The sequence below is a fragment of the Phocoena phocoena genome, chromosome 10, assembly GCF_963924675.1.
Source record: "Phocoena phocoena chromosome 10, mPhoPho1.1, whole genome shotgun sequence".
NCBI classification, from domain to species: Eukaryota; Metazoa; Chordata; class Mammalia; order Artiodactyla; family Phocoenidae; genus Phocoena; species Phocoena phocoena.
The window spans coordinates 37,927,420-37,951,964 of record NC_089228.1 but is presented as its reverse complement, the minus strand read 5'-3'; the positions used below and the strand labels follow the sequence as shown (position 1 = coordinate 37,951,964).

Below are 24,545 nucleotides of genomic sequence, written 5' to 3'. Positions count from 1 at the left end.
CCAGGGCCACAGAAGACTGCACATTGTTTAATTATCTCTAAAATCTTTAATTATCTCTAAAATCTTTAAAACTCAGCATATAAATCCACTCCAGGTAGCCTCACCGCCCCCACGTTGTAGTGGCAGTTGTCCAGATTATCACCTCCCCCCCGAAAGTGGGTCATCCCAGGGGAGCAAGGCCTGAGAAAGGGACAGCCCTCTTCTGCCTGCCCCACAGCCCTGAGACAGGGCAGGAAGTGGCCACAGGGCCGGCACAGGGGCAAAGCGTGAAGGTCCCAAGTGGCCTGGCCTCCAGCCACCCCCCCCATGTCTGTTTTTGTCATTAAAAAAATAAAGCGACAATGCCTGGCAGGGACCAGGTGTTGCACTGTCTTCTGTTAAAAATACAGGCAAGGATGTGGACAGTCTCCTCTTCAGCTGGTCCTGCCTCACAGGATGTCTGCCCGCTTGTCCCGCACGCGGCTGCGCGCCTTGGTCCTGGCTTTGAAGGCAGCAGCGTTGTACAGGTGCTGGGGTGGGACAAATAGTGAGGGTCTAGTGAGCTGGGAGGAGGCAGCCCCAGGGCTTCTCCTCCAGCCCGTGCAGAGCTCCAGGCCACAGGAATGGAGAGAAGACAAAGGGGCAAACCTTCTCAAAACGTGAGATTTTGCAGGCCTTCAGGGCAGTGGCATCCAGCACCAGCACAGGGCCCAGACCAAAGATGTCACGGAGTAGCTCGTTGTTCTGGTGGCAAAGAAGGCAGTGAGCTCAGGCCAGTCTGAAACAGCCAAGCGGGGTACCCCTTCCCCGTCCGCCTCCCCACCTGGAGGTGGTGGTGCATGCCGGAACCCAGCGCGTCCTTGAAGGCAGCATAGACCCGGCGCCGAGCCCAGCTGTCCACATAGAGCACCTCGAGCCCGAAGCGGACTGTCTCCTCCTCACACTCGCCACCCTGCAGGGTAGAGGGGCTGTGACTGGGCTTGGCGGCTATGCCTAGGGGTGCACCCTCACTAGGACGCATCCCTTCTCACACGTACCTCGACAGAGTGCAGCACGGCCCGGAAGGTAGAGCGTTGGCGCCGGCGGTCAGCCTTGGCCCGATACTTGTTGCTGTCAGTGGCCAGAGTGCGCAGCGCGCTGCAGAGGGCCTCCATGTCCTTGTAAACAAAATCCTCCTGCAGTGGGAGGACGTAGGAGCAGAAGCCTGAGCTCTGTTGGCTTTTAACGCAGTGGGGTCACCCAAACCCTTTCACCAAGAAAGTCATTTTCTTCTCTGCCTGACCCTCCCCTGCATCCCTTCTTGGCCCCTGCCTGCGCCAGACACCTCCACTAAGGGGCCCCATCAGAGCACTTGGCCTCTGAGTCTGTGTTGGGGCTACTTCCCCTCCATAATGACCTAAGGCTACCTTGTTTTCTGTGGCATCCCAGCCTGAGATGGGCAGGTGGTGTCAGGAGGCACCCTCCCCTGCGCCCCCCCACCCCCCGCCATCTCTCACACCTCAAGGTCCCGGGTGAGCTCAAAGAGCAATGCGATGGTCTCGCCAGCAGCCATCCGCAGGTTCACACTTTCACTGGACAAGAGCTGGGGCAGCCGGGGCAGCTGCCTGGGGAAGGGGCAGGCTGAGCCATGTGTGTGGGCTGGGGGCCTTTCACCCTTCTCCTCCCACTCACAGTGGGCAGTCACCCCTACCTGTCCAGGATGCGGCTGATATGGGCACTGGGGCAGATGGTGAGTAGCAAGGCCCAGGCCTGCAGGGCAGCACAGAGCAAGCCCTGAAGGCTGACAGGGACCACTGGGGCTGTGGAGCCACCCACACCACAGGACCGGCTGAAAATGCCTTCCAAGCAGGTGAGGCAGGAAACCAGGTCCTAGGGGCACAAGGAGGCAGGGGAGTGGCTCAGGGGCAGAGCTAGGGCCTATGTGCTCTATTGCCTGTGCCTGAAGGCCACTTACCTGTACATCGGTGGCAGCCACGTAGCAGCCCAGGCCAAGAGCAGAAGCGCACTGCTGGGAGGAGGGCAAAGCCAGGCCGTGGTCAGAGGGTGAGCCTGGGTTCCCAGCCACGGGGCTCACCCTTGGAGCAGGGGAGCCTGGAGGCAGGTGGAACCCGTGTCTCTGCTTAGGGATTAGGTGAAGGAAGGGTGTCACAGGGCAAGGAACACTCACGTGGAGCCGGGCAGCAGGGCTAGCTGTGCTGTCACTGAGCACAGAGACCAGCAGGGGCTGCAGGCTGTGGAATAACTCCTCACCCTTGGGTCCAGGACCCAGCTGAATGCACAGCAGGCTTAGCACAGCAGCGGCAAGGGCCTGTTCCTCGCCCTTCCCTGCAGGGATGCCTTCCAGTCAGTCAATGCAGCAAGGGCCAGTACCCAGCCAGTGCAGGCCCCCAGGTGCGCCCCCAGGCCCAACCTTTCTTGAGGCACTTTTCCAAGGCATCAGCCAGTGTGAGGCGGCGCTCCAGCAAGAAGTCGGGGAGTAGGTGCGCTGCTAGGGCCAGACGCAGGTTCTCAAGAGCACCCTGCCGGGTCTTGGCACTGGGGGAGGAAGAAAGGGGTTTTGTGGGCCAATCCTACCTGGGTCACATTTAGCATGGGCTAAGCAGGGACACAGGGGAAGGGATTGGTTGGAAATCATGGGTACCTCTTGTCTGTGAGGCAGTCCACATATTCCTTCAACTTCTCCTCAAGGTCTTCCTGCTGACCCTGCTCATCCACGGCATCCCCCCCTGCAAGGCCAGCTCGTCATCCCCGCTTCTTGCCCTAGCCCACGGAGCCCCACTGAGTCCCTGCCATATTCCTACCCACTCTCACCAAAGCTTTCCTCTGCTGCGGTGCTAAGAAGGCTGGGACATTCACTGGTGGTGCTGCGGGCCTCACTGGCTGCCTCATCCTCACTGGAACCTGAGTCAGCTTGGGTACTGCTCCGGGCACCTGGGGAGGGTGGAATGGGGCACATGGTCTGCCTTCATTGATGAGCGATGGCTGGGGTTACCTCACCCGGCCTCATGACCCCACAAGACAGAATGCTGCCCTTCTCAAGGCTGAAGTGGGAAGCACAGAGGCTGGTGCCGGGGACTCTGAACCAGGAAGCAAGAGAAAGGGAAAGAAGTCTATCTGCTGGGGAGAGTCACACGCCAGGCCCAACCTAGGATATCCTGGCAGGCTTGGTGAGCAGATCCTCCCTGAGACTAGAGCTTGCTTTAAGAAGGAGACTTAGAGGTAGGCAGAGGTGGAAGGGGCTGCACAGGCCAAGGCCTGTGGCTCAGCCTGCAGTGGGGCATATCCAGGCGCATCCTGGGGGAGCTCAACCACCAGCCCAGATTACTCCCCAAAAGGGCCAGGGCAAGGGTCAGGGAAGTCTGACAGAACCGGGGTTCAAATCCCAGCTCTACATCTTAATAGGGGTGTAACCAGGTCAAGTGCCTACTCTTCAAAGCCTCAGTTTCTCCGTTGCAAAAGAGATGAGAAGCACCTCTTCTGGGCAAGGTTAAGTGAAGACAATGACTAGACAAGTGACTAGTTACGCTCTTCCGTGGGCCAACAAGCTCATCAGGTCACCCATCAGCACTGGGGGCAGAGGCCCAGCTCCTAGTGGATGTAGGTGAGTGCACCAGGTCTCAAGCATACTGTCTCCTGAGCCCCATTTGGTCCACTCCAGGCCTTCAGCCCTGGGTGGATGAACACACAGGCTCCTCCTGACCCTGGGAAGTGCAGAAAGCTGAGCGGCTCCTGACTTCATGAGCCCTTGAAAACAGGTGAACACAGGGGGCTGTGAGGGTCAGCAGAGCTGGAACACTTATGTGTAAGGGCAGCTGCTGCAGCAGGAGCCCCAGGCAGGTTCTGGTCACCAGGCTGGCCCTACTTCCAGGAACTAGGTACATACTCCCTGTGCCTGCCGGACAAAAGTCCATCACACACTGCTCACCCTAGCTGACCAAAGCAGCCCAGCCTTCCCTCATTTGTTTCACCATGCCATGGTCCCTCCAGATATCAGGCCCTCGCCCAGCGTGTTGCCACTAAGTAGTGCTCTCCTCTTCACCTTCTCAAGACTCACCCAGAAGCCCCTCCCCTGAGGCTTCCTTGGTTCCCGTCTGGGACTGACACCACTCCGTGAACTCGTCCCCCAGCACTAGGCCTTCTGGAGTATTGCTACTTTCTTCAATGTCCCCTTGTAACCAAGCAGGACCCTATGGGGTCTTCCTGGGACAGACCCCTCCACCATATCCTCTGTTGTAGTTCATCTCTTAAGTTCCTAGATAATAGTATCAGATGCACATTTCCTGAGTTGTTTTAAAGGTGCCAAAACCACCACCAAATGGAAGAAGTTAACTACGTGATGACCATGAGCACGTAGCCTCTACACCTACTAGCGCCTAAGGATTGATAATGTAAACACCATGACACTGCCCTGTTACCTCACCATCAACCAGTCAGAGAACTGTGCACGAGCTGATCACATTTGCTGGGACCCCTCTCCCTCACCTCGCCTTTAAAAATGCTTTATAGGGACTTCCCTGGTGGCGCAGTGGTTAAGAATCCACCTGCCAATGCAGGGGACACGGGTTCGAGCCCTGGTCAGGGAAGATCCCACATGCCGCGGAGCACCTAATCCCGTGTGACACAACTACTGAAGGCCACGCGCCCTAGAGCCCGTGCTCTGCAACAAGAGAAGCCACCACAATGAGAAGACCCCGCTCGCCGCAACTAGAGAAAGCCAGCGCGCAGTAACAAAGACCCAATGCAGCCAAAAAGAAAAAAAAAAGTGCTTTACAGAAACCCTTCAGGGAGTTCAGGGTTTTTGAGCACCAGCCACGGCTTCTCCTTTTATTGGCGCCTTACAGTAAACATTACACTTTACTTCACCATAACCCAGTGTCACTGATAGGGACAGAGTAAAAGGACAAAGCAAGTAATTAAGTAGTTAATCCCAGTAAGGGATTATAAGAAAAAAGTATGGGAGACCCCTGTAAGTTAATGATCACTCAAGAAAGCAGGTTTGCTTAACCACAAACCCATGCAACAGAAGCATGAGACATGCTCCAAAACAACACAACAATGGTGGAATGTGACCCATATCCTGCCCAGTGAGCTCCATAAATTAATGATTCCCAGGACACACTCCTCTGCATGCACTAAAAACAAAAATATAAGCAAAGGTTGACATTATACTAAAACTTGAAATGAATTATCGTATTGTATTATACATTACTGCCTTTTTGCTCATTTCCATTGCACCATGACAGTCCTGCTTTGACCATGTAATGACAAAAAAACTCCTCACCTGGAGGAGGAGCTGATGATGGAAGCCTGATGTCTACTCAAGGATGAGGAAGCAGGTGGTCTTCTCCCCCTCCCCACTCTCCCTTTGATTATAAAACTGTAGCCCACTAACTTGTACCCAATTAATTTGGCTATATTTGGTAAAAATGGTTATTTTAAAGAAAAAATTTTTATTTCACGCCTACAAAAAATTATGTTTTAATAAATATTAAATTTTAGTTTTGCTAATTGAGGTCAGTATCTACTGTCTAAAACTCACTTTTCAAGACAGGATTAAGATGGCAGAGGAGTAGGACGGGGAGCTCACCCTCTCCTACAAAGACATTAAAAATACACCTACAAGTGGAATGATTCACACACACCTACTGAATGCCGGAGGAACACCTCAGACTTCCGAAAGGGCAAGAAAACCTCCACGTAACCGGGAAGGACAAAAGGAAAAAGGGAATTCCCTGGCGGTCCAGTGGTTAGGACCCCACGTTTCCTCTGCGGGGGTCACAGATGCCATCCCTGGTCAAAGAACTAAGATTCCGAAGCAGTGAGACTCGGCTTAAAAAAAAAAAAAAAAGGTGGGGCGGGGTGGGGAAGGAATCTAGACACTAGGAACCTAGTGCCCCAGGGAAGGAGCAGTGAAGGTAAACATATTCCAGCACCCTGGGAAGCCTGATCACTGACAGGGACCTTAGCCTAGACAAAGGGGAAGGTCCAGACCCTAAGAAGACAGTGCAGCAACGTGTGTGCAATGGCAAATGGAGGGTAATCTGCACGTAAGGTAGGCACCTCCACCTAGTGCAGCACCCTGTGCACCAGAGCCTGAGACGCTCCTCTGTTGGTGGGGGTGGGGTGCTGAATATCAGGCTCCAGAAGTCAGACCAGGGTTGGCTGTGTGGAGACACCTGAAGAGGCTGGACTGTGGCAAATGAGGGTGTACTCCTAAGAAGCCTAGGTCCGGACTTCCCTGGTGGTGCAGTGGTTAAGAATCCTCCTGCCAATGCAGGGGACACAGGTTTGAGCCCTGGTCCAGGAAGATCCCACATGCCACAGAGCAACTAAGCCCACGCGCCACAACTACTGAGCCCGCGTGCCACTGAAGCCCACACACTTAGAGCCTGTGCTCTGCAACAAGAGAAGCCACCGCAATGAAAAGCCTGCGCACCACAACAAAGAGTAGCTCCCGCTCGCTGCAACTAGAGAAAGCCTGCACATAGCAACGAAGACCCAACGTAGCCAAAAAACAAAAAAAACAACAACAAAAAAAAAAACGCAGCAGCAGCCTAGGTTCACCAGAGAGGGAAGGCACAATTACTTGGGGGGGCGGGGGGGATATGGGAAGAGGGGTGGGAAAAATTAGGGGGCTGGGGTTAACATTTACACATTAATATATAAAATGGATAATCAACAAGGACCTGCTGTAGAGCACAGGGAACTCTACTCAGACCCTGTATCTGATAAAAGGAACTTTCCTGGTGGTCCAGAAATTAAGACTCCACGCTCCCAACACAGGAGGGCCGGGGTTCGACCCCTAGTCAGGGAACTAGATCCTGCATGCCACAACTAAGACCCGGTGCAGCCAAATAAATAAATATCAAAAAAAAAATCTGAAAAAGAGCAGATATATGTAAATGTGCAACAGAATGACATTGCTGTACACCTAAAACAAACACAATATGGTAAATCAACTATATGCCAAAATAAAAGAAAAATTCAATTAAAGAAAAGGAAAGAAAAAGAAAAGGAAAGAAGGAAGGAAGAAAGAGAGAAAGAAATCCCTACTCTATTCCCCTCAGGCCTCAGGGACCTAGGCTGGAGTCACATCCATGGAGCTTAAGCAGGTTGGGTCCAAAGGCAGGACCGCTGTGGGCATGAGCGAGCTGGGGAGGATGTGCCAGCAGATGAGCCCTCTTGGACCTGGAGTGCCTGGTCCCTTCTGGATGAGACAAAATCTCCAGATCAAGGCGGGCCCTCCTACAGCTAAACCAAATATAGTGCACCCAAAGGATGGTGGACCCTCTGGGCTAGAAGAGCTTTGAAAAGTCACCTGGGGGCTTCCCTGGTGGCGCAGTGGTTGAGAATCCGCCTGCTAGTGCAGGGGACACGGGTTCGATCCCTGATCTGGGAAGATCCCACATGCCGCGGAGCAACTAAGCCCGTGCGCCACAACTACTGAAGCCCGTGCGCCTAGAGCCTGTGCTCTACCACGAGAGAAGCCACCACAATGAGAAGCCCACGCACTGCAACGAAGAACAGCCCCCGCTCGCCACAACTAGAGAAAGCCTGCGCACAGCAACGAAGACCCAACACAGCCAAAAACAAATAAATAAAATTAAAAATTTTTTTAAAAAAGAAAAGTCACCTGGGCTGCACAGCTCCTGGAGGTGGAGTTCCCACCTCCATCCTCCTTCCATAGAGTCCCCCACCAAAGTACACTCAATACCCTCAGCATCGTGGTTTTACAGGGGTTGCAATTTGTCTGGAGGGTGAAGGGTAAGAGGGAAGAAGTAAGGAGACACAAGCCCTTGGGTGTTTTTTCTGGCACATTCTACTCTCAGTTACAACCCAGGAACAGGACTTTCTTTAACTAAGGCCCTGGTTGCCCTAAGACCCAAAGTTGGGCATGCATAACCCTGCCACCATGTGGCAGTTAAGAGTAACAACAGGGCTTCCCTGGTGGTGCAGTGGTTGAGAGTCCGCCTGCCGATGCAGGGGACACGGGTTCGTGCCCCGGTCTGGGAAGATCCCACATGCCGCAGAGCGGCTGGGCCCGTGAGCCATGGCCGCTCTGCAACGGGAGGGGCCACAACAGTAAGGCCCGCAAACCGCTAAAAAAAAAGAGTAACAACAACTCTAAAACCAGTGCTTCTGGATACTTAATATTCACAAGGCCTGTGGGGCTGTAAATAAATGATACCTGCCCTAGAGAAATGTCCGGGAGTAGGTAATCAAAACAGAATTCAAAACAGGGCTGACTTTCAAAACCCAATTTTAAGAGGTACATTTTACTCTGTTTAAAAAAAAAAAAAAGCACACAAAAACATACTCAGCATCGCTAATTATTAGAGAAATGCAAATCAAAACTACAAGGAGGTATCATCTCACACCAGTCAGAATGGCCATCCTCAAAAAGTCTACAAACAGTAAATGCTGGACAGGGTGTGAAGAAAAAGGAACCCTCCTACACTGTTGGGGGGAATGTAAAAGGGCACAGCCAGTATGGAGAGCAGCAGCGAAGTTCCTCAACAAACGAAAAATGAGCAATCATATGATCCGGCAATCCCACTTCTGGGCGAATATCCAGAAAAACACCATAGTTCCAAATGGCTCACGCACCCCTACGTGCACTGCAACAGTATATACAATAACCAAGACAAGGAAGCAACCAAAATGTCCATCGATAAATGAATGGATAAAGAAGATGTGGTAAATATATACAATGTAATATTGGCCACAAAAAAGGACAAAATAATGCTATTTGCAGCAATAAGAAGGACCTAAAGATGATCACAGTAAGTCAAAGAACCAAAAACATCTTATGATATCACTTATGTGTGGAATCTAAAAATTGATACAAATGAACTAATTTACAAAACAGACTCATAGATTTAGAAAAGAAACTTATGGGTAATTCCCCATGAGTCCAGTGGTTAGGGCTCTGAGCTTTCCTTTTTTTTTTTGCAGTACGCGGGCCTCTCACTGTTGTGGCCTCTCCCGTTGCGGAGCACAGGCTCTGGACACGCAGGCTCAGCGGCCATTGATCACGGGCCTAGCCGCTCCGCGGCATGTGGGATCTTCCCGGACCAGGGCACGAACCCGTGTCCCCTGCATCGGCAGGCAGACGCTCAACCACTGCACCACCAGGGAAGCCCAGGGCTCTGAGCTTTTACTGTCAAGGTCCGGGTTCTATCCGTGGTCACCGAACTAAGATCCCAGAAGCTGCGCGGCATGGCCAAAAAAAACAAGAAAAGAAAAGGAAAGAAAATCATGGTTACCAAAGGGGATAGAGGGCAAGGAGGGATAAATTTGTAGGTTGGGATTAACATGTACACACGAATGTATATAAAACAGACAATCGACAAGGACCTATTGTAGAGCACAGGGAACTCTACTCAACACTCTTTCATAACCTTTATAAGAAAAGAATTCAAAAAAGAATATATATAACATTCTCTTTTTTGTACATGTGAAACTAACAAACACTGTAAACTATACTCCAATAAAAATTTAAAGAAAAAAAATAACAGGAAAAAAATTGTAAAAAACATAAACATGTGGAGGTTAAACAATATTTTACTAAACAACCAGTGGATCACTGAAGAAATCAAAGAGGAATTCAAAAAATACCTAGAGATTTCTGGTGACAATGCTATGAGATTGGAAATCACAAGAAAAAAACTGTAAAAAACAAATACATGCAGGCTAAACAGTGCGCTACTAAATAACCAAGAGATCACTGAAGAAATCAAAGAAGAATAAAAAAATACATAGAAACAAGTAACAATGAAAACAGGACGACCCAAAACCTATGGGACACATTAAAAGCAGTTCTAAGAGGGAAGTTTACAGCAATTCAATCTCACCTCAAGAAATAAGAAAAATCGCAAATAAACAATCTAACCCTACACTTAAAACATCTAGAGAAAGAAGAACAAAGAAAACCCAAAGTCAGCAGAAGGAAAGAAATAAAAGATCAGGGCAGGGGATTAGGGAAGATGGCGGAAGAGTAAGTCGCGGAGATCAACTTCCTCGCCACAGATACACCAGAAATACATCTACACGTGGAACAACTCCTACATAACACCTACTGAACGCTGGCAGAAGACCTCAGACCTCCCAAAAGGCAAGAAAGTCCCCCGTACCTGGGTAGGGCAAAAGAAAAAAGAATAAACAGAGACAAAAGGATAGGGACGGGACCTGCACCAGTGGGAGAGAGTCGTGAAGGAGGAAAGGTTTCCACACACTAGAAGCCCCTTCGCGGGCGGAGACTGCGGGTGGCGGAGGGGGGAAGCTTCGGAACCGCAGAGGAGAGCACATTAACAGGGGTGCAGAGGGAAAAGCAGAGAGATTCCCGCACAGAGGATCGCTGCTAACCAGCACTCACCAGCCCAAGAGGCTGGTCTGCTCACCCGCTGGGGCGGGCGCAGCTGGGAGGTGAGGCTCGGGCTTGGGCTTCGGTCTGGAGTACAGGGAGAGGACTGGGGTTGGCGGTACGAACACAGCCTGCAGGGGGTTAGTGCACCACGGCTAGCTGGGAGGGAGTACGGAAAAGTCTGGACCTGCCGAAGAGGCAAGAGACTTATTCATCCCTCTTCGTTTCCTGTTGCGCGAGGAGAGGGGATTAAGAGCGCTGCTTAAAGGAATTCCAGAGACGGGCGCGAGCCTCGGCTAAAAGCGCATCCCCCAGAGACGGGCATGAAACGCTAACGCTGCTGCTGCCGCCACCAAGAACCCTGTGTGCAAGCACAGGTCACTATCCACACCCCACTTTCGGGAAGCCTGTGCAGCCCGCCACTGCCAGGGTCCCGGGATCCAGGGACAACTTCCCCGGGAGAACACATGGCGCGCCTCAGGCGGGTGCAATGTCACGCCGGCCTCTGCCACCGCAGGCTCACCCCGCACTCCGTTCCCCTCCCTACCCCCCAGCCTGAGTGAGCCAGAGCCCCCGAAGCAGCTGCTCCTTTAACCCCGTCCTGTCTGAGCGAAGAACAGACGCCCTCCTGCGACACACAGAGGCGGGGCCAAATCCAAAGCTGAGCTCCTGGGAGCTGTGAGAACAAAGAGAAAGGGAAATCTCTCCCAGCAGCCTCAGAAGCAGCGGATTAAAGCTCCACAATCAACTTGATGTGGTGGACTTTGAGAGCAAGATTTATGATTTTTTCCCCTTTTAGTCTTTTTGTGAGTATGTATGTATATGCTTCTGTGTGAGATTTTGTCTGTATAGCTTTGCTACCACCATTTGTCCTAGGGTTCCATCCGTCCGTCTTTTGTTTGTTTTAATTTTTTTCTTAATAATTATTTAATAACTTTATATTTTATCTTACTTTATTTTACTTCATCTTTTTTTCCTTCCTTCCCTCCTTCCTTCCTCCCTCCCTCCCCTTTCCTTCCTTCCTTCCTTCCTGCTTTCTTTCTTTTCTTTCTTTCTTTCTACTTTTTCTCCCTTTTATTCTGAGCCATATGGATGAAAGGTTCTTGGTGCTGCAGCCAGGAGTCAGTGCTGTGCCTCTGAGGTGGGAGAGCCAACTTCAGGACACTGGTGCACAAGAGACCTCCCAGCTCCACATAATATCAAACAGCGAAAATCTCCCAGAGATCTCCATCTCAACACCAGCACCCAGCTTCACTCAACGACCAGCAAGCTACAGTGCTGGATACCCTATGCCAAACAACTAGCAAGACAGGAACACAACCCCACCCATTAGCTGAGAGGCTGCATAAAATCATAATAAGTCCACAGACACCCCAAAACACACCACCAGACGTGGACCTGCCCACCAGAAAGACAAGATCCAGCCTCATCCACCAGAACACAGGCACTAGTCCCCTCCATCATGAAGCCTACACAACCCACTGAACCAACCTTAGCCACTGGGGACAGACACCAAGAACAGCGGGAACGACGAACCTGCAGCCTACAAAGAGGAGACCCAGAACACAGTAAGATAAGCAAAATGAGAAGACAGAAAAACACACAGCAGATGAAGGAGCAAGATAAAAACCCACCAGATGTAACAAATGAGGAGGAAATAGGCAGTCTACCGGAAAAAGAATTCAGAATAATGATAGTAAAGATGATCCAAAATCTTGGAAATAGAATAGACAAAATGCAAGAAACATTTAACAAGGACCTAGAAGAACTAAAGATGAAACAAACAATGATGAACAACACAATAAATGAAATTAAAAACACTCTAGATGGGATCAATAGCAGAATAACTAAGGCAGAAGAACGGATAAGTGACCTGGAAGATAAAATAGTGGAAATAACTACTGCAGAGCAGAATAAAGAAAAAAGAATGAAAAGAACTGAGGACAGTCTCAGAGACCTCTGGGACAACATTAAACGTACCAACATTCGAATTATAGGGGTTCCAGAAGAAGAAGAGAAAAAGAAAAGGACTAAGAAAATATTTGAAGAGATTATAGTTGAAAACTTCCCTAATATGGGAAAGGAAATAGTTAATCAGTCCAGGAAGCACAAAGAGTCCCATACAGGATAAATCCAAGGAGAAATACGCCAAGACACATATTAATCAAAGTGTCAAAAATTAAATACAAAGAAAACATATTAAAAGCAGTAAGGGAAAAACAACAAATAACACACAAAGGAATCCCCATAAGGTTAACAGCTGATCTTTCAACAGAAACTCTGCAAGCCAGAAGGGACTGGCAGGACATATTTAAAGTGATAAAGGAGAAAAACCTGCAACCATGATTACTCTACCCAGCAAGGATCTCATTCAGATTTGATGGAGAAATTAAAACCTCTACAGACAAGCAAAAGCTGAGAGAGTTCAGCACCACCAAACCAGCTTTACAACAAATGCTAAAGGAACTTCTCTAGGCAAGAAATATAAGAGAAGGTAAAGACCTACAATAACGAACAATTAAGAAAACAATTAAGAAACAATTAAGAAAATGGGAATAGGAACATACATATCGATAATTACCTTAACTGTAAATGGACTAAATGCTCCCACCAAAAGACAGAGAGTGGCTGAATGGATACAAAAACAAGACCCATATATATGCGGTCTACAAGAGACCCATTTCAGACCTAGAGACACATACAGACTGAAAGTAAAGGGATGGAAAAAGATACTCCATACAAATGGAAACCAAAAGAAAGCTGGAGTAGCAATTCTCATATCAGACAAAACAGACTTTAAAATAAAGACTATTAGAAGACACAAAGAAGGACACTACATAATGATCAAGGGATCGATCCAAGAAGAAGATATAACAATTGTAAATATTTATGCACCCAACATAGAAGCACCTCAATACATAAGGCAAATACTAACAGCCATAAAAGGGGAAATCGACAGTAACACATTCATAGTAGGGGACTTTAACAGCCCACCTTCACCAATGGACAGATCATCCAAAATGAAAATAAATAAGGAAACACAAGCTTTAAATGATACATTAAAAGAGATGGACTTAATTGATATTTATAGGACATTCCATCCAAAAACGACAGAATACACATTTTTCTCTCCAGGATAGATCATATCTTGGGTCATAAGTCAAGCCTTGGTAAATTTAAGAAAATTGAAATTGTTTCAAGTATCTTTTCCGACCACAATGCTATGAGACTAGATATCAATTACAGGAAAAGATCTGTAAAATATACAAACACGTGGAGGCTAAACAATACACTACCTAATAACGAAGTGATCACTGAAGAAGTCAAACAGGAAATTTAAAAATACCTAGAAACAAATGACAATGGAGACACGACGACCCAAAACCTATGGGATGCAGCAAAAGCAGTTCTAAGAGGGAAGTTTATAGCAATACAATCCTACCTTAAGAAGCAGGAAACATCTCGAATAAACAACCTAACCTTGCACCTAAAGCAATTAGAGAAAGAAGAACAAAAAATCCCCAAAGTTAGCAGAAGGAAAGAAAACATAAAAATCAGATCAGAAATAAATGAAAAAGAAATGAAGGAAACAATAGCAAAGATCAATAAAACTAAAAGCTGGTTCTTTGAGAAGATAAACAAAATTGATAAACCACTAGCCAGACTCATCAAGAAAAAAAGGGAGAAGACTCAAATCAATATAATTAGAAATGAAAAAGGAGAAGTAACAACTGACACTGCAGAGATACAAAAGATCATGAGAGATTACTACAAGCAACTCTATGCCAATAAAATGGACAACCTGGAAGAAATGGACAAATTCTTAGAAGTGCACAACCTGCCAAGGCTGAATCAGGAAGAAATAGAAAATATGAACAGACCAATCACAAGCACTGAAATTGAAACTGCGATTAAGAATCTTCCAAAAAACAAAAGCCCAGGACCAGATGGCTTCACAGGCGAATTCTATCAAATATTCAGAGAAGAGATAACACCTATCTTCTCAAACTCTTCCAAAATATAGCAGAGGGAGGAAGACTCCCAAACTCATTCTACGAGGCCACCATCACCTTGATACCAAAACCAGACAAGGATGTCACAAAGAAAGAAAACTACAGGCCAATATCACTGATGAACATGGATGCAAAAATCCTCAACAAAATACTAGCAAACAGAATCCAACAGCACAATAAAAGGATCATACACCATGATCAAGTGGGGTTTATTCCAGGAATGCAAGGATTCTTCAATATACACAAATCAATCAATGTGATAAACCATATTAACAAATTGAAGGAGAAAAACCATATGATCATCTCAATAGATGCAGAGAAAGCTTTCGACAAAATTCAACACCCATTTATGATAAAAACCCTGCAGAAAGTAGGCATAGAGGGAACTTTCCTCAACATAATAAAGGCCATATATGACAAACCCACAGCCAACATCGTCCTCAATGGTGAAAAACTGAAAGCATTTCCACTAAGATCAGGAACAAGACAAGGTTGCCCACTCTCACCACTCTTATTCAACATAGTTTTGGAAGTTTTAGCCACAGCAATCAGAGAAGAGAAGGAAATAAAAGGAATCCATATCAGAAAAGAAGAAGTAAAGCTGTCACTCTTTGCAGATGACATGATACTATACATAGAGAATCCTAAAGATGCTACCAGAAAACGACTAGAGCTAATCAATGAATTTGGTAAAGTAGCAGGATACAAATTAATGCACAGAAATCTCTGGCATTCCTATACACTAATGATGAAAAATCTGAAAGTGAAATCAAGAAAACACTCCCATTTACCAGTGCAACAAAAAGGATAAAATATCTAGGAATAAACCTACCTAAGGAGACAAAAGACCTGTATGCAGAAAACTATAAGCCACTGATGAAAGAAATTAAAGAGGATACAAATAGATGGAGAGATATATGATGTTCTTGGATTGGAAGCATCAACATTGTGAAAATGACTCTACTACCCAAAGCAATCTACAGATTCAATGCAATCCCTATCAAACTGCCACTGGCATTTTTCACAGAACTAGAACAAAAAATTTCACAATTTGTATGGAAACACAAAAGACCCCGAATAGCCAAAGCCATCTTGAGAACGAAAAATGGAGCTGGAGGAATGAGGCTCCCTGACTTCAGACTATACTACAAAGCTACAGTAATCAAGACAGTATGGTACTGGCACAAAAACAGAAAGATACATCAATGGAACAGGATAGAAAGTCCAGAGATAAACCCACACACATATGGTCACCTTGTCTTTGATAAAGGAGGCAGGAATGTACAGTGGAGAAAGGACAGCCTCTTCAATAAGTGGTGCTGGGAAAACTGGACAGGTACATGTAAAAGTATGAGATTAGAGCACTCCCTAACACCATACACAAAAATAAGCTCAAAATGGATTAAAGACCTAAATGTAAGGCCAGAAACTATCAAACTCTTAGAGGAAAACATAGGCAGAACACTCTATGACATAAATCACAGCAAGATCCTTTTTGACCCACTGCCTAGAGAAATGGAAATAAAAACAAAAATAAACAAATGGGACCTAATGAAACTTCAAAGCTTTTGCACAGCAAAGGAAACCATAAACAAGACCAAAAAGACAACCCTCAGAATGGGAGAAAACATTTGCAAATGAAGCAACTGACAAAGGATTAATCTCCAAAATTTATAAGCGGCTCATACAGCTCAATAACAAACAACCCAATCCAAAAATGGGCAGAAGACCTAAACAGACATTTCTCCAAAGAAGATATACAGACTGCCAACAAACACATGAAAGAATGCTCAACATCATTAATCATTAGAGAAATGCAAATCAAAACTACAATGAGATATCATCTCACACCAGTCAGAACGGCCATCATCAAAAAATCTAGAAAGAATAGATGCTGGAGAGGGTGTGGAGAAAAGGGAACACTCTTGCACTGCTGGTGGGAATGTGAATTGGTACAGCCACTATGGAGAACAGTATGGAGGTTCCTTAAAAAACTACAAATAGAACTACCATATGACCCAGCAATCCCACTACTGGGCATATACCCTGAGAAAACCATAATTCAAAAAGAGTCATGTACCAAAATGTTCACTGCAGCTCTATTTACAATAGCCAGGAGATGGAAGCAACCTAAGTGTCCATCATTGGATGAATGGATAAAGAAGATGTGGCACATATATACAATGGAATATTACTCAGCCATAAAAAGAAACTAAATTGAGCTATTTGTAACAAGGTGGATAGACCTAGAGTCTGTCATACAGAGTGAAGTAAGTCAGAAAGAGAAATACAAATACCGTATGCTAACACATATATATGGAATTTAAGAAAAAAATGTCATGAAGAACCTTCGGGTAAGACAGGAATAAAGACACAGACCTACTAGACAATGGACTTGATAATGGGGAGGCGGAAGGGTAAGCTGTGACAAAGCGAGAGAGAGGCATGGACATATATATACTACCAAATGTAAGGTAGATAGCTAGTGGGAAGCAGCCGCATAGCACAGGGAGATCAGCTTGGTGCTTTGTGACCGCCTGGAGGGGTGGGATAGGGAGGGTGGGAGGGAGGGAGACGCAAGAGGGAAGAGATATGGGAACATATGTATATGTATAACTGGTTCACTTTGTTATAAAGCAGAAACCAACACACCATTGTAAAGCAATTATACTCCAATGAAGGTGTAAAAAAAAAAGATCAGGGCAGAAATAAATGAAATAGAAACGAAGAAAACAATAGCAAAGATCAATAAAACTAAAAGCTGGTTCTTTCAGAAGATAAACAAAATTGATAAACCTTTAGCCAGACTCACCAAGAAAAAAAGGGAGAGGACGTAAACCAATAAAATTAGAAATGAAAAGGGAGACATCACAACTGACACCGCAGAAATACAAAGAATTACAAGAGACTACTACAAACAACTATATGCCAATAAAATGGACAACCATGAAGGGACAAATTCTTGTAAAGGTTCAATATTCTAAGACTGAACCAGGAAGAGTTAGAAATATAAACACACTTATCACAAGTAATGAAATTGAAAACATAATTAAAAATCTTCCAACAAACAAAAGTCCAGGACCAGATGGCTTCACAGGTGAATCCTATGAAACATTTAGAGAAGAGCTAACACCCATCCTTCTCAAACTCTTCCAAAAAATTGCGGAGGAAGGAACACTCCCAAACTCATTCTATGAGGCCACCGTCACCCTGATACCAAAACCAGACAAAGATACTACAAAAAAAGAAAATTACAGACCAGTATCACTGATGAATATAGATGCAAAAATCCTCAACAAAATACTAGCAAACAGAATCCAACAACACACTCAAAGGATCATATACCATGATCAAGTGGGATTTATCCCAGGGATGCAAGGATTCTTCAATATACGCAAATCAATCAATGTGATACACCACATTAACAAATTGAAGAATAAAAACCATATGATCATCTCAATACATGCAGAAAAAGCTTTTGACAAAATTCAATACCGGTTTATGATAAAAACTCTCCAGAAAGTGGGCATACAGGGCACCTACTGTATAATACAGAGAACTCTACTCAATATTCTGTGATAACCTATCTGAGAAAAGAATCTGAAAAAGAATGAATATATGTATATGTATAACTAAATCACTTTGCTGTACACCTGAAACACAACATCGTAAATCAACTATACTCCAGTATAAAATTTTGTAACGTAAAACAAACTCCCAAAAAACTCTCACTTTTCAAATAGCTCTTTGTTGCTATGTTATATTACTGTAAAGATTAATTAAGTTATTAAAAAGATATTCTAAGCTTGTTTCTAAAGCTGATCACTGTAATCTATCCTTGGATGAAAATTAGATGCCCATAATGTATAACCAGGGGATTATACATACAAGGGAAAAAAAATCATTTAGAGCTTCTCTGGTGGCGCAGTGGTTAAGAATCCACCTGCCAATGCAGGGGACACGGGTTCAAGTCCTGGTCTGGGAAGATCCCACATGCCGCAGAGCAACTAAGCCCGTATGCCACAACTACTGAGCCTGCGCTCTACAGCCTGCGAGCCACAACTACTGAAGCCCGTGCACCTAGAGCCTGTGCCCCGCAACAAGAGAAGCCACCGCAATGGAAGTCTGCACACCAAAGTGAAGAGTAGCCCCCGCTTTCTGCAACCAGAGAAAAGCCTGCGCGCAACAACGAAGACCCAACGCTGGCAAAAATAAAATAAATAAATTTGTTAAAAAAAATCATTTAAAAGAATGTGTCCAACCCAGATAAAAGGCCTCTTATCAGGTATTCTTAAGTACATCAGGCACAAAGAAACTGAAGGGAATCAACTTCCAAGAATTAAGGTACTTTTACCCTAGTTACTAGAAGTGCCCAACGGAGGACTTCCTGAGCACTGATGTCAGTCTTCCCCTCCTCCCAAGGGTCTGACCCTTTATTTCCAGTTTGCAGCAACACGGTTCACCACTGGGGACACCTTCTGTACTACTCCTTTGTGGCAATTTCTCTGGCATTAACACCTCGTTGGGAGACTACTTTAGAAGAGATAACATCTAGGGACTTCCCTGGTGGTCCAGTGGTTGGGACTCCGTGCTCCCAATGCAGGGCGCCCGGGTTCGATCCTTGGTCAGGAAACTAGATCCCACATGCCGCAACTAAAGATCCCGAATGCAGCAATGAAGATCCCACGTGCAGCAACAAAGACCTGATGCAGCCAAATGAGTAAATAAATATTAAAAAAAAAAGAGGAGATAACATCTAAAGTTGTAAATCTTGATTAAATTGCACCGTGGGTGGATTTTGACAGGGAAACGAAACTTTTAGATAGCTAACCATTGCTCCAGTGGAAGCTGCTGTGTCCTTGGAAATGGCTGCTCCAACAAGGGCTATCTTACAGGCGGGAGCCATTCCTCCAGCGGAGACTATTATCCCAGGGAAAAATGCACCCAAGGGTAAGGAGAGACCTCCGATATATTCAGGAGCTCCTCTGTACTCCGAGTTACCCAAGGGGCCCATTTTCAGTCCAGCTAGCACCCGCAGAGGCATAAGTTACTAACCAACTGCCTCTAGGGTTCTGCCTCTAAAAGAAATTTATAATAAAAATCAAGAAACAATAAGAGGGCTTCCCTGGTGGCGCAGTGGTTGAGAATCCGCCTGCCAATGCAGGGGACACGTGTTCGAGCCCTGGTCCGGGAAGATCCCACATGCCACGGAGTGACTAAGCCTGTGCGCCACAGCTACTGAGCCTGCGCTCTAGAGCCCGCGAGCCACAACTACTGAGACTGCATGCCACAACTACTGAAGCCTGTGAGCCTAGAGCCCGTGCTCTGCAAGAGAAGCCACCTCAATAAGAAGCCCGCACACTGCAACGAAAGGGTAGCCCCCGCTCGCTACAACTAGAGAAAGCCCACATGCAGCAACAAAAATCCAATGCAGCCAAAAATAAATAAATTAAAATAAATAAATTTTTTAAAAAAAGAAACAATACGAGTTCATGTGCTTTTTTTCAATGTCCGATTTAAGTCTCGCAGAAGTTGGAAAGTTTTGCTGAAGATTCTAAGCTTTCCACAAAGTTTATTTGGTTAATGATCTCACCAGGGGGGATTTACAAATCTTATCCAACTGCTGCACCCCAGAGAAAGAACAGCATATAATACTGGCAGCCTGAGACCAACAGGGCCACACAGTGTACCGCTTGCAGAACAAAGCTGTCCCCGAGGCAGACCCACAGTGGAATTACTAAATAAATTCTATTCATAGGGATAGATGGGACCATATGATTAATTGTTTAATAAAGGCTATAAAATTTTTTTCAGTAAAACCTGTCAATTACAAAGAAGTAAAAAAAGTCCAACAGGAATTAAATGAAAATCTGACAGTATTTCAAGAAAGGTTAATAGAAACTTTTAAAAAGTATATGAATGTGGATCCCTCCTCTCGGTAGGGACAGGCCCTTTTGGCTATGCATTTCATAGCCCAGTCTGCCCCAGACATCAGGCACAAAATTCAAAAAGCAATGGCCGGACTTCCCTGATGGCACAGTGATTAAGAATCCATCTGCCAATGCAGGGGACATGGGTTTGATCTCTGGTCCGGGAAGATCCCACACGCCGCGGAGCAACTAAAGCTCCTGCGCCATGACTACTGAGCCTGCGCTCTAGAGCACACGAGCTACAACTACTGAAGCCCGCACACCACAACTACTGAAGCCCGTGCACCTAAAGCCCGTGCTCTGCAGCAAGAGAAGCCACTGAAATGAGAAGCGTGTGCACCACAATGAAGAGTAGCCCCCGCTCTCTACAACTAGCGAAAGCCCGCGTGCAGCAACAAAGACCCAACGCAGCCAAACAAACATACATTTTTAAAATAAATAAATAAATAAATATGTGGTAAAAAGCAATGGCCGGTCCTCAGACACCTATAAGCGACTTGCTCCAATTGGCTTATTCAGTTTTCAATAATAGGAATATAACCTAAAAGATTAAATGTACCCAAAGAAACATACAAAAGGCCCAAATGATGGCAGTAACTTGATCCTCTGAAAAACCACTAAAGGGGAGGCTGGGCTTTCTGGGCCAATCTGGCCATGGTAAACCACAGGGCCCGTGGGTACCGAGACAGTGTACCCTACATGGACAAGGGGGCACTGAAGGAAAGACTGTCATCAATGTACCCTTTGCAAATAGCCAGGGCACTGGCAGAGGGAATGCCCCAGATGCCAGAAAGCGACAGGGATCCCTCGGCCTTTGATGGTTTTACAATCGAAAGACTGAGGGGGGCCCAAGGCCAAAAGGGGATCCACCTAGAGATACCATCTACATAACTACTGTCAAGCCTCAAACTTCAGGTGGTAATTGACGTGGTGAGCCACTTGATAAAATTTCTCATAAACACCAGTGCAACCCTTTCAGTCTTAACCCAAGACTGAAAGCCTTAACAACCATAGGAAATATGTAATGGGAGTGTCAAGAAAGAGACAGGGGCACACCTCCCTGGGACCCCTTTTGTGCAACATCAATGGCTGGTCGTTTTTACATTCCTTTTTGTTTGTGCCTGATTGTCCTCTCTCTTTAATGGAAGGGACTTATAACTAGATTAGGGGACACTTTGTTTCTCGAGGGACAAGGAAGCCACCCTTATCACTAAATGATATTAACCAAAAAAAAAGAAAAACAGAGTAAATCTATAACTAAAATAAAAGTCTCGGGCTTCCCTGGTGGCACAGTGGTTGAGAGTCCGCCTGCCAATGCAAGGAACATGGGTTCGTGCCCCGGTCCGGGAAGATCCCACATGCTGCAGAGCTGCTGGGCCCGTGAGCCATGGCCACTGTGCGCGTCCAGAGCCTGTGCTCTGCAATGGGAGAGGCCACAACAGTGAGAGGCCCGCGTACCGCCAAAAAAAAAAAAAAAAGTCTCAATAAACCCCTAAGTATAAAACATTAAGGTTCCGGGCCTAGCCAAAAGCAAACAGATTGAGGCCTCAAGTAACTGCCTTCCAGATTTGTAAAATGTTTTGAAAAAATGGTTTGGGTCTCCAAGACAGTGGCTACAATCTCTTTTAATAACTCTTCTAATGCTTATTGCTGTACTTCTTTCTTTTTTTCTTAAATAAACTTATTTATTTTATTTATGTATTTAGTTTTTTGGCTGCGTTGGATCTTTGTTGCTGCACGCGGGCTTTCTCTAGTTGCAGAGAGTGGGGGCTACTCTTCATTGTGGTGCACAGGCTTCTCACTGTGGTGGCTTCTCTTGTTGCGGAGCACGGGCTCTAGGCGTGTGGGCTTCAGTAGTTGTGGCTCATGGTCTCTAGAGCGCAGGCTCAGTAGTTGTGGTGCACGGGCTTAGTTGCTCCTTGGCATGTGGGATCTTCCCAGACCAGGGATTGAACCTGTGATCCCTGCCTTGGCAGGCGGATTCTTAACCACTGCACCACCAAGGAAGTCCCTGCTGTATTTCTTTCAATTTGTATCTTTTATAAACTCATCCACTGATGCTTAACGTCCACAAGGGCTAAAAGAATAATGTTAATGGGCTTCCCATTAACATTAACATCTTCGCGAGGCGCCCCGCCCTGGTGGCGCAGTGGTTGGGAGTCCGCCTGCCGATGCAGAGGACATGGGTTCATGCCCCGGTCCAGGAGGATCCCACATGTCACGGAGAGGCTGGGCCCATGAGCCATGGCCACTGAGCCTGCGCCTCTGGAGCCTGTGCTCCACAATGGGAGAGGCCACAGCAGTGAGAGGCCCGAGTACCGCACAAAAAAAAAAAAGAAAGAATAATGCTAACAGGAGGGGCATTGGCTTCTGGTTCTTCTAACAGAGAAGGGACAGTCAGCCAGGTGTTTTACTTCTTCCCCAGGCAGGCCTACATTCCATCTCAGCAGAAAGTAGTTAATGATAGGTTGTCACCCATTACCCCCCTTTAAGCATAAAGGGTAAACACCTGGAGCGGGGAATGATACGGACAGAGTAAAAGGACAAAGTAGGTGATTAAATAGTTAATCCCAGTAAGTGGTTATAAGTAAAGAAAACAGTATGGGAGACCCCTGAAAGTTAATGATCACTCAAGAAAGCAGGTTCGCTTAACCACAAAACCATGCAACAGAAGCATGAGACATGCCACAAAACAACAAAACAATGGTGGAATGAGACCCACATCCTGCCCAGTGAGCTCAGGTTAATGATTCCTAGGACACACGTGCACTAAAAACAAACATATAAGGAAAGGGTGACATTATACTAAAACTTGAAATGATTTATCATATGTTAGTGTATGTTACCGCCTTTTTGCTCATTTCCATTGCACCATGACAGTCCTGGTTTGACCATGTAGGAACAAGAAAACTCCCCACCCGACTTGGAAAAGGAACTGATGATGGAAGCTTGATGTCTCCTCAATAATGAGGAAGAAGGTGGTCTTCTCACCCTCCCCATTCTTCCTTTGATTATAAAACTATAGCTCACCATGTTCTCCAGATGGCACCCTCTCACCCACCCCCTTGTAAGCCTCTCAAGTGTCCTACTCTAATAAGTCACTTCTTATCTATCACTCTGCCTCTCCCTGAATTCTTTCTGCTCTAACGAACGGGAGCTACTCGGACCACGCACACCCCACCCCCAATGCACTTCTGCGGTTTCATCAGTAGATTGGCTTTACTGCTCTGGGGCAAGCAGACCCACGTTTGGTTCAGTTACACCCTCACCCAAGCCCCACCGAAGTGGCGGCCAGGTCTGAGCTGTGCCTAAGAAGCACCCCATCCCTACAGAGTAAACACATGTGTTTACTGCACCAGGACATGCTCCTCTGGTCGACCTGATAAGCGACTCTCTGGACTGCCTCCGGCTCCAGGGCGCTCATCAACCTTCTAGGTCCAGGCAGTCAAGGCCCAAATTTTGCAGTTTCCCAATCATCCCCTCTCTCAGTTCTCCGGGATAGCCCAGGCCTCCGGCCAACTTCCTAGTTCAGTCCAGGCAAGGATCAGGGCTTGGGGAGGGGCTGGCTTCCTGCTCCGTCTGGCCTGTTTGTCCATCACAACAGACAACTTAGGAAGAGAGGCAATGAGGAAACCAACCAAGGCCGGGATGTGCGGACCAGGTGCGGGCGGGGAGCGAAGGCTCGGGGCAAGCGGTCGGCGCACTCAAGTTAGGCGCACACGTGGCCGCAGACTCCTTGGGCATGTGCAGGTCACGGGGAGAGTTGCGGGTGGCACCAGACTGGTCGAGGCTGGAGTCTCTACCCCAGGACTCTTAAGGACACCGACGGGAACCCACACAGGGCCCCAGCTCAACGTTCCTCAGTTGCCCAGAGCCCCCCACTTACCTCCTCCGCTGCGCTTGCCGCCTCTGCGGGGCGCGCTGCCTTTTCGGGCGCGGGGCATGCCGGGAATCGGGCGCGGCGGGGCGCGGGGTCAGGGACCCGGCGGGCGGGGGCTCCAGACCAGCGAGTCGCCGGCCAATGCGCTGAGTTGAGACTTGGGCAGACGACGGGAGCCACACGCCGCGCGCGCCACCATCTTCGCGAGGCGCCCCGCCCTGCCGAACGTGTCGAAGCGCCCCGCCCTGCTAGATGGGTGGCCGGGAAGGCGAGTTCCTGGTCTCTCGGTTCATGGAACCTCTCCATGAGGCCGAAACTACTATTCCCAAGGTGCTGCGCGCGGATTACCCCCCCGCTGGGCGCAGAGCACCTTGGGAATT

At 47.0% G+C, this 24,545-nt stretch overlaps 1 protein-coding gene across 1 annotated transcript; it reads right to left on the bottom strand.

Moving 5' to 3' along the window:
* Positions 1-428: 428 nt before the first annotated feature.
* Positions 429-24,371, bottom strand: IFRD2 (interferon related developmental regulator 2). Its single transcript, XM_065885109.1, has 12 exons — positions 24,172-24,371; positions 2,791-2,910; positions 2,621-2,705; positions 2,390-2,514; positions 2,147-2,304; positions 1,934-1,984; positions 1,670-1,848; positions 1,478-1,583; positions 1,017-1,154; positions 803-931; positions 628-723; positions 429-509 (listed from the first exon to the last, which is right to left on the bottom strand). Exons 1-12 carry the CDS (start codon positions 24,227-24,229, stop codon positions 429-431), a joined length of 1,326 nt encoding a protein of 441 aa, XP_065741181.1. The 5' UTR covers positions 24,230-24,371.
* Positions 24,372-24,545: the final 174 nt, after the last annotated feature.

Coding starts and splice junctions, on each gene's coding strand:
- IFRD2 (XM_065885109.1), bottom strand. CDS start 24,229: ATGCCCCGCGCCCGAAAAGGCAGCGCGCCCCGCAGAGGCGGCAAGCGC. Junction 2,706..2,790: donor CGCAGCAGAGGAAAGCTTTG/GTGAGAGTGGGT, acceptor CTGGCCTTGCAG/GGGGGGATGCCGTGGATGAG. Junction 724..802: donor GCATGCACCACCACCTCCAG/GTGGGGAGGCGG, acceptor CTTTGCCACCAG/AACAACGAGCTACTCCGTGA.